This window comes from Mastigoproctus giganteus, chromosome 8, assembly GCF_048544385.1.
Source record: "Mastigoproctus giganteus isolate SK-2022 chromosome 8, ASM4854438v1, whole genome shotgun sequence".
Classification (NCBI taxonomy): Eukaryota; Metazoa; Arthropoda; class Arachnida; order Uropygi; family Thelyphonidae; genus Mastigoproctus; species Mastigoproctus giganteus.
The window spans coordinates 135,935,412-135,952,248 of record NC_143582.1 but is presented as its reverse complement, the minus strand read 5'-3'; the positions used below and the strand labels follow the sequence as shown (position 1 = coordinate 135,952,248).

Genomic DNA, 16,837 nt, shown 5'->3' with positions numbered 1-16,837 from the left:
TGGTAATTTGGAATCTCCTCTTTTCGATTTTCTCTGGCTTAAAATCTCTCTACCTCATTGTGTCAAATTCATCTGTTTTCTCTACCGTTCTCCCAATTCCACTAATCACTTGGAGCTCTTTGACTTTCTCTCTTTGCAACTTGACTTTCTCCAGTTCAACTTTCCTAACAGTGAGGTAATTTTCCTTGGTGATTTTAATGTTCACAACTCCAGCAGGCTTCCGTTTTCTAGTCACACTGACCCAGCTGGTCGAGATGCTGAGGCTTTTGCAATTACTCATTTACCTACAAGAATACTGGACAATCCTAATCATACAGCCAATATGCTTAATCTTTTTCTCACAAACAACCCTTCTAAGTACAGTGTCGAAGTGAGTGGTCCTTTAGGCACTTCAGATCACAACTTGATGACTGTCTCTTCTCCAATGAAGCTTTTATCTCATGGCTATTCCCAACCTCGTAATTACTAAATTACGAATGTGCAAGGTCATTAGTAATTTTGCAATTACTAATGACCTTGCACAGATTGTTCATTTACCTACAAGAATACCAGACAGTCCTAATCATACAGCCAATTCGCTTGATCTTTTTCTCGCAAACAACCCTTCTAAGTACATGGTTGAAGTGAGAGGTCCTTTAGGCACTTCAGATCACAACTTGGTGATCGTCTCTTCTCCAATGGAACCTTTATCTCATGGCTATTTCGAACCTCATGTTGTTTGGCATTACAAGAATGCAAAATGGGATGACCTGAGAGACTTCTTTTCCTTGGTCGGATTACTCTTTCAAAACTTCTGATGTCAACGTTTGCTCAGATCGTGTCAGTGAAATTATTCTTGCAGGAATGGAATCCTTTATCCCACACTCCACTTTAAAATCTCGTCCTTTATCTAAACCTTTCTAATAAATGTTCTAAGGCTGTTCAAGAGAAGAATGTTGCATATCGTAATTGGCTTGTTTCTAATTCTCAGTTTCATTTTCTGCGTAAACCAAAGCTCTCAACAATTGTAAAGCAGTTATTAATCAATCCAAACTAGAATTTGAACAGGCTAAGAGTAGAAAACTTGCTTCTTGCCCTAATGGTAGCCGAGCATTCTGGTCTCTTGCCAAAGCTATTGGCTGCAACTTTTGCCCATCACTGCTCCCACCTCTGTCAAAACCACATGGTTCAGCCAAGGATAAAGCTGACCAGCGAGCATCTCATTTTTCTTCCAACTCATGTATTAATGATCTTGGTAAAACACCTCCCACCATTTCCAACACACTCCATTCAATGCCTCCTGTGGTCTTCTGTCAAAAGGATGTCAGAAGGATTCTGATGAATCTTGATGCTAAGAAAGCTCCAGGTCCTGATGGTATTTCTCCACTTGTTCTCAAAACCTGTGCTCCTGAAGTTACTCCTGTTCCTTGCCGCCTTGTTTCACTTTCTTATTCCAAAGGTGTTTTTCCTTCTGCTTGGAAATTTGCTCATATCCAGCCAGTTCCTAAAAAGGGTGACAAATCAATCCTATCCAATTATCGTCCCATTGCAATTACTTCTACTCTTTCTAAGGTAATGGAGAAATCAATTAACTGCCAACGCTTAAACTACCTAGAAACCTTTCATCTGATCAATGATCGCCAGTATGGTTTCCATCAGTGTCGATCCACTGGTGAAATTCTAGCTACTGTTACCCATTTATAGACAAATTCAATGGAAAAGTTCGGTGAAACACAAGCAGTTGCCCTTGATATTTCAAAGGCTTTCGATCGTGTTTGGCACGAAGGCCTTCTAAACAAGCTTCCATCTTATGGTTTGCCAACTGTTTTTTGTAATTGGTTTTCCAGTTTTCTCTCTGATCGCTCACTGAGGGTGATGGTAGATGGTAGATGGCTCTCTGTCTTCTAACTTCTCCACTAATGCTGGTGAACCCCAAGGTTCAGTTCTTTCCCTTTTGTATATTAATGACCTTCTTCCATTGACTGGAAATCCTATCGATAGTTTTGCAGATGATAGCACATCGCATTTCATTTTCCATTTTGAGAAAACTTGCCCTGCTCAATCAGCTTCAACTTCTCGAATATACACTACCAATTCCTTAAATGCTGATCTCCAGGTAATTCTATAATAATTAATGATAGACACCAGCCAGGAATTAAACTAAAAATTTACTATACAATGAAATAATATACAATGAAATATGATGCAAATAAAATAAAACACTGATTAAATTATAGTTAAAATATAGTTAAAAACAATAAAATTAATTAAAATAAACTAGGTTAAAAGCGATAAAACATAATCTGGAGCTTTCGGAGAACTGCCGTCTCCTTCTTCAGCATACTACCAGTGCTACAACACATCCTTAAGTAGCCGGTCCATGGCACTCATGCACGTGATCATCAGACACATGATCTACATTCTCCATGCGCGTATCGGAAATGGAAGTGGCTCGGGAGCGTGTCAAACAGAAACGGTCATCCCTTCTGAGGACAACTGCCTCAAACAGGGGGTGTAAACGGATCCCCCTGTCCCTATTAATAGTATTGTGACTGGATGAACCGATTCGCAAGCTCTCGAGCCACTTGCGTTCCCAAAATCCATGGGCGCGGTCGGTAATGACCGCGTCTTCAGGGGAGATCCGATGCTGCTTTTCCCAGAAATGCTCTGCCACAGCAGACCTCGCATAGTTAGCAGTCTTGATAGCGGTCGTGTGTTCCCCCAGACGGTCCTTTAAACGTCGGCCCGTTTCACACGACCGCTATCAAGACTGCTAACTATGCGAGGTCTGCTGTGGCAGAGCATTTCTGGGAAAAGCAGCATCGGATCTCCCCTGAAGACGCGGTCATTACCGACCGCGCCCATGGATTTTGGGAACGCAAGTGGCTCGAGAGCTTGCGAATCGGTTCATCCAGTCACAATACTATTAATAGGGACAGGGGGATCCGTTTACACCCCCTGTTTGAGGCAGTTGTCCTCAGAAGGGATGACCGTTTCTGTTTGACACGCTCCCGAGCCACTTCCATTTCCGATACGCGCATGGAGAATGTAGATCATGTGTCTGATGATCACGTGCATGAGTGCCATGGACCGGCTACTTAAGGATGTGTTGTAGCACTGGTAGTATGCTGAAGAAGGAGACGGCAGTTCTCCGAAAGCTCCAGATTGTATGTTTTATCGCTTTTAACCTAGTTTATTTTAATTAATTTTATTGTTTTTAACTATATTTTAACTATAATTTAATCAGTGTTTTATTTTATTTGCATCATATTTCATTGTATATTATTTCATTGTATAGTAAATTTTTAGTTTAATTCCTGGCTGGTGTCTATCATTAATTATTATAGTATGGAAATTCCCAGCCCCATAGGCCTGTTTCAAGCTCCAGGTAATTCTCCAGTGGGGCAAAGACAACTTAGTTTATTTCAATCCTAAAACTCAGTCTTGTCTTATATCTTGCAAAAAGGATTCTTCTGCTCCTCTGCTTATCTTTGGTGACACTCCGATTTCTAGGCAAAATGATATATCTCTTTTGGGGATTACCCTGACTTCTAATCTCTCTTGGCACAAGTACATTACAAATATTTTCCTCTGCATCTAAAAAACTTGGTTTTCTCTTTCGCTCTCGGTGTTACTTTTCTTCCAAACAGCTGTTCAACCCGGTACAAATCGCAAATCCACCCTACCATGAAATTCTGTTCCCACATCTGGGGCGGTGCTTCCAAAACCTCTCTCAGGCTTCTAGACTCCGTTCAGAAGAGGGCAGTTAGGTTAATTAATGACTCCTCTCTAACAGTCTCTCCACTCACTGTCTCATAGACATACTGTTTTTGCTGCATGCCTTTTCTACAGATACTTCCATGGGCACTGTTCTTCTGAATTGGCTTCTATAATTCCCGCTCTCTCTCTCTCTCTCTCTCTCTCTCTCTCTCTCTTTCAAAACAGTCCGAACACGTGCCGCCACCAACCAACATCCATTTACTGTCCAACTTCAAACTCACAGGACCAACTTTTCATCTTCCTCGTTTATTCATATAACTGTCATTTTCTGGAACAGCCTTTCTTCATACGTATTTCCTGAAAATTACAGTCTACAGAAGTTCAAGTCTAATGTCAACAAATATCTTCTTTCGTCTTCTTCACCTCAAACCTAAGCACGGTACTAAGTACTATAAGTTCTAATACCTCTTGTGTTTGGGGTTTTCATTAAAAAAAAAAAAAGTGATGCTCATAATACAGCAAAAAAAAAAAAACCACACTTCACACGTCCATACACTCCAAGAATTTATCTAGCTCTACCTTGAATTTATTCAAACCTCCATTTCACTTCCACAACAACAGATGGAAGTTTGTTCCAACAATCAACCACCCACTGGCTAAGGCAAAGTCTGCAACATCTAGCCTGCAACCATCCTTCCTAAACTTGATTTATGTCTCATGTGTGTAGTCTCGGCAAGAGGAAGGATGCCTCAATCCACTCAAAGCCTTAAACACCTCATTGAGATCTCCTCACAGGTGCCTAGTCTCCAGACAATGTAATTTGCAGAACTGAAGCCTTTCTTGATAAGAGCATCCATTACCTCCCTTCACCAACATCATTGCCCTTCTCTGCACCTGTTCCAACAGATCTATATCCTATCTGAAATGAGGACCCAGGCCATGTATACACCACTCAAGAGGTGGCCTCATCATGGCCTTTTAATCACTGACAAAACTCCATGAGCTTCCTGGTAGTCTGTCTGTACTTCTCTGAGAGCTTCATATCTGACAGTGCAATTATCACTAGGTCTTTTTCACTTTCCACTAACCTAAGTTAGTATCACAGAATTGATGCATTATGGGATTACAGCTATCCATATGCAGTACCTTGCATTTGTCAATGTTAAACTTCAACTGTCATTTCTCAGCCCATTAGCCTAATTTTTCTAGATCTTGTTTCATTAGCTTACCTTGATTACTGTCATTAGCCACCCAGCCAATCTTTGTATCATCTGCAAAATTACACATTCTGCTAATATACCTTTATCAATATCATCAATAAATATTGAAAACAATAATGGGACCAGCACTAAACATTGGGGGACTACACTAAAAAAAATTGTTCCATGTAAAGCAATGCCCAGTGTTAATCACTCTCTGTCTTCACCCACTTAACCATCATCCCTTTATCCATAGCAGTAACATGCCCTTATGCCAGTTTGCATAACAGTCTTTTATATTATTATTATTAGCCATATAGTGCAAGAAAGCCTGAGCCTTTTGCTGCACCAGCAAAAAAAAAAAAAATTTGAGTTACCCTAAAAGAGAGAGAGAGAGAGAGAGAGAGAGAGAGCAAAAAAGTCAGAAATAGAAGGGAATCACCACAAAAGAGAAGAACGATGATACACAGCTCAGAACCCTGGGTGTGCCAAGCCCATATTCACCAGATGTGCAACAGTATCAAAAGCCTTCCTGAAATCAGTGTATGAAATTAAAATTATTTTTTTCACCCAGTTCCCTGGTCACTATATTACAGTATCCAACAATCAGATTGGCTAGACAAGACCACCCTTAACAAATCCATGCTGTGACTGCAGTATTAGCATTAGTAAAGGCACATGATGCAAGAAAGCAAGCTTATATAGCATCAGCCAAAAAAAAAAAAAAACATTCTCATTTCACCCATCCACTCGCTCCAAATGTTTGTCTAGTTCTGCCTTGAATCTATTTAAGCTTTCAACTTCTACAATGACAGATAGAAGTTTGTTCCAGCAATCAACCACCTAAAGGCTAAAGGCAAACTTCTGCACATCTATTCTACAACTGTCTTTCTTCAATTTGAATATATGCCCTCTAAGGTGATATATTCTGAGCAAGAGGAAGAATCCCATCAGCATTGAGCATGCTCAAACCCAAGGCTTAATCCTGCATTACTTCTTTAACCAGTGACTCCATTATTTTGCTAGGAACCAACATAAAGTTACAGGTCTCTAATTACTCATGTTACCTTTTGATCCCCTTTGTGAATTAGGGATATATTTGCACATCTCTAGTCCATAGGAACCTCCCTGATCCAAGGTTGCTCTGATAATTATGGCTAAGGGTTTGCTTACCTCCTACGGCAAATTTTACAATTCATGAAAAATATATATATACAGTGGAACTTCTCTATTACGAACTGCTATTTAACGAATTTCTCTATATTACGAATTTTTTCGCAAAACATTGCACCTTGAAACAAAATTACATGTAAAATTAATCCCATATAGCGAAGTGTTAGTCTCTACAACGAATTTTTAAAAAAATTAGTAAAAGCATTTTTGAAGATTTTCAAGCATTTATATATAAAGGGCCGTAGCCTCCGTAGCCGAGTGGGCAGGAGCGGGAGTGCAGTAGCACACGCTCTTTGAGTAGACTGGGGTTCAAGCCCCTGACTGCTGAATACGGTCGATCTGCCAACCCGCACTGGACCAGCGTGGCAGATTATGGTCCATTTCCCTCAGCATGAATTGTTGAGGAGGCTTCCATCCTGCAGTGGGTTGATAATGGCTGCACTTTACTTTTTTTTTACTTTTATTTATATATAAGGATTCATTTATGTATTCATTTATGTATATTCATTTATATATAAGGATCAAGCATTTATATATAAGGGGCCGTATATTTGAGCAGCTGCTAAACAGCTGCTCAAATATACGGCCCCTTCCCTCTGAATTACGCATTAGCATCTGGAATTAATCATCCTTTTAGTGAATACTTGTGTCCATTGACACCCATAGGAGGGTCTTTATTTCATTTTTGTTACAGTTATAAAACCAAATGGGTTTTCTTAAAAATGGTCATAAACTTTACAATAAATAGGGTAGGTTTGTAAATTGATGTTGGCCCAGGGGAAACGAAATTCGCTGTGGTAAACCTTTAGTGTGCTGCGGCGGCAATACATAGAATGCTACCATAGTCCGATTTTAGTAACGCCTACTGAGTGACATTCGCTTCTCACCTCAACCGTACCATGTGACCTTCCTTTCAATCATTATATATGTCTGTTCTCATCTAACTGGACTTCCAGTAGATGATTTTCATGATTTTTTTTTTTTTTTTTAATTTCTTTCTTTTAGAACAATTTGTCATCTATTACATAGACTATATGCTCTTGTATATATATATATATATATATATATATATATATATATATATTTTTTTTTTTTTTTTTTTTTTTTTTCTGAAAAGTAACATACAGCATACATAAACCATAAATTTTCTTTCGTGTATATATGAATGAAAGCAGAATAAAAGAAATTCACAAAGTCGTATATTTCTTCAAAGTGATTGATAGGAAAGGTCACGTGATACTGTTGAATTGGCAAGTGAGTGTCATTGAGTAGGTAGTACTAACAATTCACTATATGGCCAGTGCAGCGAAGTTTGCGGTGTGTGCATCGGCAAGAGCTGCAGTAGAGTAATTTTTACAGTTGCAGAAACAATGTCGAAGAGAAAGTGTTAAGTATTAATAATAAAAAAAAAGTAAAGATTCTTCATGATATTGACCAGGGTTTTAAGAAAAAAGATGTTGCGGAGGAATATGGCATACCTGCAAGCAGCTTATCTACGATTTTAAAAAATCGAGAATCAATTTTAAATGCAATTGAAGGAGGAGCAAACAAGAAGCGAATTAAGTTGTCTATATACGAAGATGTTGATAAAGCTGTACTAAAATGGATGCAAATGATACGTGAAAAGAATATACCAATATCGGGTCCAATAATTAAGCAACAAGCTCTGAAATTTGCACAGTCCCTTGGACATACAGAATTTAATGCGAGCACTGGGTGGCTAGATAAATTTAAGAAGTGCCACAGAATTGTGGAAACAGTTATTTGTGGAGAAAGTGTTAATGTAACCGAAGAAGATTTCAACAGTTGGAGGAACAATACCTTAAAGAAGATTTTGGAAGAATATGAACCTAAGGATGTTTTTAATGCTGACAAAATGGGTTTATTCTTTAAATGTTTACCGAATAGAATACTTGCTTTTAAGGATGATAAATATTTTGGCGGAAAACAAAGCAAAGAAAGAATCACTGTGCTAGTTGGAGCAAATATGACAGGAAGGGAAAAATTAAGACCGGAAAATCAAAAAACCCAATATGTTTTAGAGGCACAAAATCTTTGGAAGTTGACTACACCTTTAACAAAAAAGCATGGATCACAAGTGATATCTCTGAAGACTGGATATTAAAATTAGACATGCGTAAAACAAAAGAAAAAAAGGAAAATCGTGTTGTTAACTGACAACTGTCCTGCACATCCTGCCAGTATTTCTGCCAAACTTAAGTGTGAAGTTTTTGTTTTTACCACCAAATATGACGTCAAAACTCCAGCCAGTGGACCAAGGCATTATTAAAATTTTAAATTTCATTATCGAAAGAGAATAATAATGAAGATTGTCAATACGTTATCAGAAAATAGGAACTTTGAGGTTACAATTAACCTTAGAGATTGCATCTCTGAACTGGCAAAAGTTTGGACAAACGATGTCACTGAATACACTATTCAAAATTGTTTTTCGAAAGCGGGATTTGCATTGAATACAGAAGTCGAACAACAACTGGACGAACAAGATGAATTGCCACTTTCACAACTGAAAAACTTTTGGACATTATTAGAAACGGCTGGAAACATTGAAAATGAAATAACACTGGATAGTTATGTTTATGTAGATCAAGATCTGCAATAAACAGAACATCCAAATGAAGATGAAATACTGCTGAACAGTGTTAGAAGCGACCATGTTCGTGAAGAAATTAATGATGCTATGGTGCTTGCTTAGTGCTGATTCACTTAGCGCTTGGTTTTTCTGGAACAAATTATCAGTGTTAAGCGGGAGTCACCTGTACATGGATATTAGGAAAGCTTTTGATACTGTGGCACAAGGAAGACTACCATACAAATTGGAGCAGTATGGCATTAAGGGAAAGTTGCTACAATGGATAAAAGGATGGTTGAATGGCAGAATACAGAGAGTGGTTATCAATGGACACTGGACTAATGTTATTAGTGGATTCCCCTAGGGTTTGGTGTTAGGCCCATTGTTGTTTTCGATATTTATCAATGATATTGATGAAGCTATATCATGGTTCATGTCTAAGTTTCAGATGATACGAAGGTTGGTAGGGTTGTTAATGACAGTAATGATAGTACACTACTGAAACAGCATCTTGAAAAGTTGAGCAGATGGGCTGAGAGGTGGCAACTGAAGTTTAACATTGACAAATGTTAAGTACCGCATATGGGGTAGCAGTAACCCCCAGAATTATATATCAACTGGGTAGTACTATACTCACGGTAGTAGAGAATGAAAAGGACCTGGGGGTAATTGTGCAGTCACATTAAGTTTTCTAAGCAGTGCAGACAGGTTGCAAGAGTAGCTCATGGTGTCTTGTCAATGATAACAGGAATTTTGCTAGCAGGGATAAGGGGGGTGACTGTCCCCTTCTATAAGGCAATGGTCAGGCCACACCTTGAGTACTGTATACAGGTCTGGAGGCCTCATTTTAGGAAAGATGTAGAGCTGCTGAAATGAGTACAGAAAAGGGTAATGAGATTGGTGAGTGAAACAAAGGGTTAGTGTTACCAAGAAAGGCTTAAGTTCTGCAAATTGTCGCTTCTGGAGACTAGGCACCTGCGAGGTGATCTTCATCGAGGTGTATAAAGCCTTGAATAGTTTGAGCAAGCTCAATGCTAATGGGATTCTACCACTTGTCAGATTACTCATTTCATTGGACATAAATTCATATTTATGTCCAATCAAATCAAATTCATATTGGGGAAAGACAATAGATGTGCAGAAGTTCGCCTTTAGCCAGCAAGTGGTTGATAATTGGAGCAAACTTCCATCTGCTGTAGTGGAGGTCAACAACTTAAATAAGTTCAAGGCTTCAATAAGTTCAAGACAAACATTTGGAGTGAATGGATGGGTGAAATGGGAGGTTTTTATTTTATTTTATTTTTATTTTTTGGCTGATGCTATGTAAGCTTGCTTTCTTGCATCATATGTCTCTACTAATGCTAATTCTAATGAAATCACGGATATCTTTATGAAAGGATAAATTTCTTTTTGGATCTAAAAGAATAAGGCTATTAAGGCTATTTGTATTGCAGATTTCCATTGGAAATCTGCAATACAAATTTTATACTTTGTCACTCTAAACTTGAGGGATTCAAATCATTCAATGTTAATCTGTAACCATATTTCACAGATTTTTCAGCTTCCATGGAATGTAGCACCTTAAGGCAAAACAATGAAGGTGTATGAAGAAGTTGTTCATCATCTTCAAAGAATGGATAATAAACTTTTAACAGAGTAAGTTGGTTTAACCAACTAGTGCAAATATACTTCAAAATATGAACAAATCTATGAACAAAAATAAACAGTCATGAAGGATCAATGGGATTAGAATAAAATATACTCGGCTATGGAGGATTTTTAAATACGAGGGGTGATCATTTAATTCATGGAATTAAATGAATTAAATTTAATTCATTTAATTCCATGCTTGCTTTTATGCAAGCATGGAATCTTGCATAAAAGCAAGATTTTATGCTTACTGTACGAACTTTCCATAATTGCTGCTAGAGGCACTCCTGATCTCAATAGTGATCCCTGATCACTATTGAGCAGACTATTTTAGAGGTTTTTTTAGTCACATGCCACTGATGATAGTTTTGAAGCAAGTATCATGTTGGACATACAGACTGAACAGCAATATGTGATTCGTTGTTGTGTCAGAGTGGGCTTAAATGCATTGGAAACAGTTACAGAGATGAATGAAGCTATGGTATTAAGTGTCTTGGTAGGATAGCCATATTTAAATGGCACAAGTCATTCAGTTAAGACCTTGAGTCTGCTGCAGATAACCCAAGACCTGACCAGCCTTCCTCCTCAACAACTCCAAAAAAACACTCATTAACATTATTAACCTTAATAGAGCAGAAATAATTCGGCTCATCAAAAGGTCAAAAAGAAGTAATATAAACATTTTGCTATATCAACTTCATCATCACGAACTTGATCTGGCTTAGGTTTTTTAAGACCTGTTCCATTGTAGTTCTTGGAGGTGGTCTTGATCTTGTCATTGTTGTCCCACATCTTTCTTGCCTGTAGAATTGTAGTTAAAAGCTAATTTTGGGATCTGATTTGGGCTCATTCTTTCTATGTTGCTGATCTGTTTTTTCTGATACCATTTTATGTCATTTACTATATTATCTACTTTTAATTTCTCACGAATATCTGAATTTCTTTGATTATCTAGTCTTGTAAAGCCTAATAATGGTCTTAATCTCATTTGTGCTGCTTTAGTTTTTATGCATCTTTCTTATTTACTACCCAAGTCTCACAGCTGTAGAAGAGGGCTGATTTTGAAGCAATGTTGTGCAGTCAAAATTTTGTTTCAGTTGTCATTTGTTTTCCGAAGTGGCATTTAATCGTTCCGTTCATTTTATTATATTTTTGTAGTTTAGTGTGGATATCTTTCCCTTCATTTGATATTAAATTTACCAAATAGGTGAAATCAGATATTTATTCTATTATTTAGTCATCAATAACAATTTTGGCTCTTTGTATGTTTTTTCCACATAATCTCATTGATTTTGTTTTTGAGGTTGAGATTTTCATCTTGTAGCTACAAGGTGAAAGTTACATAACTGCTATCTATAGTTCATCTTACGATTTTGCAATTAAACTTCATCACAGCAGTGTTCTCCGCAGGACCCATCGAATGGGTGCACTGCCCGGTGAATTTAACTGACCACCCAGCTAAAATTTAAGTGATTCTCGTGGCACCATACAGCACTGCTTACTGATCTCGATCAATGTTAATTCGAACATACTATGTGATCGAGGTCAATGCGACAGCAGCATATAATGTTAAATTATGCAATTAATTTTTTCTCTGGATCACATTTAGAAATAACAGAAATTTTATAATATTGCGAAGTATTACACTTCCCCACCTGCTACATCATAATGCCACCCGGCTGGCAAAATTTTCTGGGGAGAACACTGATCAGCATATAATATAGTTTGGATTTAATTCCTGTTGTTCAACTGTATTCAGCTGTTAATTGTTTGTTTCCATTCTTTAATAATTTTATTGATGTAGTAAATAAATTTGGTGATAGTTCACATAATTGTTTGACTCCTTTATTGGTGTTAATTGGGTCTGATAGTTGGCCATTAGAATATTTTATGCAGACTTTTGAGTTTTTATATAGGCTTTGTATCACTTTCCGGAGTTGGGTTGGGATATTTTCTTCATGTAAAATCTGCCAAAGTTTTTCCCAGTTTACAGTTCATTATCTCCCAGTTCATTATGCTTTTTCATAATCAATAAACAGCAGAAATATTGGTAGGTTAAATTCTCTTCTTTTCTCCAAAATTTGTTGTAATGAGAAAATGGCATTTATTGTGCTTCTTCCTTTTCTGAACCTAGATTGTTCTTCTTCTAAGAATCGTTCACTATATTTATTAAGTTTATTCTTTAGTATATTAGAGTATAGCTTTTAAGCAGTTGATAGCAGTGTTATCCCTCTGTAGTTGTTAGGGTTATTTCTGGAGCTTTTTTTGTGTAAATTGATTACTATTCCTGTTTCCCAAACTTTGGGTATTTGTTGCTCATGCCACACAATGTTAAATAATTTTAGTAGTGCATTTTTTTTAATAAGGTGCCACCATATTTAAACAGTTCTATATTCAAATTGTCTATGCATGGGCTTTTTCAGTTTTTTGATTTTTGTAATATTAACTCTAGTTCTTCCATTGTTATATTTTCTTCACCTTCAGTTACCACAGATTCATCTTCCCATTGCATAGTGCCAGGGCTATTCCAATAGTGTTGCTTCCATTCTGCTTGAGAGATGGAGTTGGTTTTTATTTGATCATTTGTGTCTAGTTGTAATTTCTTAAAAATTTTGAAATCTCTTCTCTGTAGGCCTGTGATATCACGTTCTAAGATTTAACCAATTTATCCCAGTCATCTGCCAGGGGCAAAGGTTGATGACGTTGTAGAGCAGATATCATCTTTTAAGGGCACAAAAGGTGATATAGTTGTACACGTTCGCACTAACGATATCAAGAGTAGGAGACCTGCAGAATTGCTTAACAAGTACAGGTCACTGTTGAAAAAAAGCCGTGAAATAGGGTTGAATTTGAAAGTGTCTGCAATTCTGACCAGACACGATAGGAGAGAGTATATGATGAGAGCCTTGTCGATCAATTCGGCCCTGGAAAGATTGTGCAAGGCTCAAGGGGTAGAATTTTTTTCAGCCTGGACTGTACTTGTTAACAGGAGAGATTGCTTCTACAGGGATGGGATACACTTAAATAGAAAGGGTGCAAGAATATTTGCTGATGCTATCGAGGCAGTGTTAGGTGGGTCGGAAAACTGCTAGCTTGGGGGGATACAAAGACGAATAGATTAACAGTAGCCACTGGCAGAGGTGAAAGAGATTCTTGCACTGCTTCTATTGGAATGAGCAGAAGCCTGAAAAACAAGATTCAGGATATTTCAGAGACTGCTGGGAGTCATTGTGGTACAAGTAAACACATGGGTTGTGTTAGGGTAGCTAAGAGTAGAAATAGGTGCATGTATACTTGCATGTACACCAATGCTAGGAGTTTAGTAAATAAAGTTGATGAATTTGAGGTATTGCTCAAAACATCAAAGGCAGATATTGTTGGGATATCAGAGACTTGGTGTCACACAGATATAAGGAATGCAGAACTGGAATTTGGGGAGTACAACGTCTACAGAAAAGATTGACTGGATAGGAAGGGAGGAGGGGTTATGCTATTAGTTAAGAAATACATAAAATCCAAGGAAGTGAAGCCAGTGGACATCGCTGGACAGTGCAGTGTCGAGTCAGTTTGGTGTGACATAAGCATTGGGAGATCAAAATTGAGAGTAGGAGTGTGCTATAGGCCTAATGACTCTGATGAGTATAATAAGAAACTGTACAGGGAAATAGAGTGGGCCAGTAAATCAGAGAGTCTTATAATGGGGGATTTTAATTTCCCAGATATTGACTGGAATTTGGGGGCTGGTCACTCACACACTAGCAAGGCTTTTGTGGATTTATTGGATGATTGTTTTCTACATCAGCATGTTCGGGAGGCAACTAGAGGGAGGAATACTCTTGATTTGATTATCAGCAGTGATTCTTCATGCATTAAGAATCTGCAGATAAATGAACCACTAGGTGGCAGTGATCACAGTGTGCTGAAGTGGGATTTACTCAAAAAGGTAACTACCATTAGGGGTAAAGGGAAGGGTTATTGCTTTCGTAAAGGCGACTACGATGGACTGAGACAGTATTTAAATTCTATACAGTGGGACCAACTGATGATGTTACCAACAGCAAATGCAAAATGGGAAGCATTCAAAGAACTTATCTTGGAAGCTACTAGACTTTACATACCAACTAAGAAATATAGTTCAAGGTTTAGGCCTAAATGGATGTCAGATGAACTGATGAGGCATATGGCAGAGAAGAAACATGCATGGGATACATACAAATTAACACATGACACAGAAGCCTATGATAGATACAAGTTGATCTGTAACCAAGTTACAAAGGAGGTTAGGCAGGCGAAGGCAGATTACGAGAAATCTTTGGCAAGGGATGCAAAGAAAAACAGCAAAGAGTTCTTTACTTATGTCAACTCTAGAAGGAAGGGGATGAATCAGATTGGTCCACTTGATATTGATGGGTCAACTGTTGATGATCCTGCTCAGGTAGCTAACAAACTAAATGAATATTTTGCATCGACATTCACACATGAGGAGTTATTTAGCGAGGGGAAAGCCAGAGGTGTATTCAACTCTAGCAGTAAGCTAGAGAATCTTGTAATAACTGAGAGTAAAGTGGGGGAGAAATTGTTGAAGATAAACACAAGAAAGGCACCAGGGGTGGATGGGATCTATCCAGTTATATTAAAGGAGGCAGCAGAGGAAGTAAGCAAACCCTTAGCCATAATTATGAGAGCTTCCTTGGACTCAGGGGAGGTACCCACAGACTGGAGATGTGCAAATGTGACCCCAATTCACAAAGGAGGATCAAAAGCTGACACAAGCAATTATAGACCTGTGAGTTTAACTTCTGTTCCAGGAAAATTAATGGAGGCACTAGTTAAAGAAGCACTGCAGGATCATTTAGACAAGACTTCAGTTATAGCTCGGACACAGCATGGTTTTGTTAAGGGGAAGTCTTGCCTGACCAATTTGATTGGATACTATGATGCAGTCACAAAGGAACTGGATGCAGGGAATAACTTTGATATTATATACTTGGATCTTAGAAAGGCTTTTGATACTGTTGCACATGGAAGACTGCTGCACAAATTGGAGCAGTGTGACATTGGAGGCAAATTGCTGCTGTGGATAAAGGGGTGGCTGAGGGGGAGAAGACAGAGTGGTAATCAATGGACACTGCTCGTCGTGGACTAATGTTATTAGTGGAGTCCCTCAGGGCTCAGTGTTGGGTCCATTATTGTTTTCTGTATTCATAAATGATATTGATGATGGTATATCAAGCTTAATGTCGAAGTTTGCAGACGATACAAAGGTAGGCAGGGTTGTCAAGGACACTACTGACACTATGCTGCTGCAACAGGATCTGGAAAGGTTGAGCAGATGGGCTGAGAGGTGGCAAATGAAGTTTAACATTGACAAATGTAAAGTACTACACATGGGAAACAGCAACCCCAGAGCAACGTATCAACTCTGTGGTACTACACTGACAGTGGTAGAGAATGAAAGGGACCTGGGGGTGGTTGTGCAGGCAGATATGAAGTTCTCTGAGCAGTGCAGATGGGCTGCAAGAGTAGCTCATGGTGTATTGTCAATGATATATAGGAATTTTTCTAGCAGGGAGAAGGAGGTGATTATTCCCTTGTATAAGGCAATGGTCAGGCCACACCTAGAGTACTGTATACAGGCCTGGAGGCCTCATTTCAAAAAGGATGTAGAGCTGCTGGAACGAGTACAGAGAAGGGCAACAAGATTAGTGAATGGAACAAAGGGATGCTCTTACGAAGAAAGGCTTAAGTTTTGCAAATTACAGTGTCTGGAGACTAGGCACCAGCGAGGTGATCTGATAGAGGTGTATAAAGCATTGAATGGTTTGAGCATGCTCAGTGCTGATGGGATTCTTCCTCTCGCTCAGAATAATCACCTGAGAGGGCATAAATTCAAATTGAGGAAAGACAGATGTAGGATAGACGTGCGGAAATTTGCCTTTAGCCAGCGAGTGGTTGGTCGGTGGAACAGACTTCCATCCCTTGTCGTGGAAGTTGATAGCCTAAATAAGTTTAAGGCTCAGCTGGACAGGTATTTTGAAGTGGGAGTGGTGTTTTTTTTTTTTTTTTTTTTTTTTTTGGCTGATGCTGCATAAGCTTGCTTTCTTGCATCAAATGCCTCTACTAATGCTAATGCTAAAATGCTAATCTCATCAGACTCTTCTGGTTAGTTTTCTGACTTCTGCTCTAAGATTTTCATATTTTATGTGTAGATGTAGGTCTTCAGTTTGTATGCAGTAAATATATAAAGTATAAAACATAATTATTTATTTTTCATATATGCACTAAATAAGAGCAATAAACATGCAGTATATTAGTCCTTTTCTCCATTTAAATAATTCTTCACTTACCGGAGCTCTGTACTCTTTCTGAAGTTCATTTAAAATTTCCTTTGTTTCAGAACTAACACTTCTTAATGTATATGATGTGTCATTTTTGGTTTTTTCTTTATCTGAAAATATTTACATTTTTTTAAAAAGATATTTTAAACTTAGTCTAAAGCATATAAAATATGTTGTTAGTTCAA

General features: G+C 38.1%; 1 protein-coding gene across 1 annotated transcript in view; it reads right to left on the bottom strand.

Moving 5' to 3' along the window:
- LOC150081840 (RING-type E3 ubiquitin-protein ligase PPIL2) overlaps nucleotides 1-16,837 on the bottom strand; it is a 353,530-nt gene that overhangs the window by 196,961 nt on the left and 139,732 nt on the right. The window contains exon 8 of the mRNA XM_090379747.1: nucleotides 16,662-16,762. Within this exon, the coding sequence (XP_090235873.1) occupies nucleotides 16,662-16,762 (101 nt within the window). The remainder of the gene's footprint in view (nucleotides 1-16,661; nucleotides 16,763-16,837) is intronic.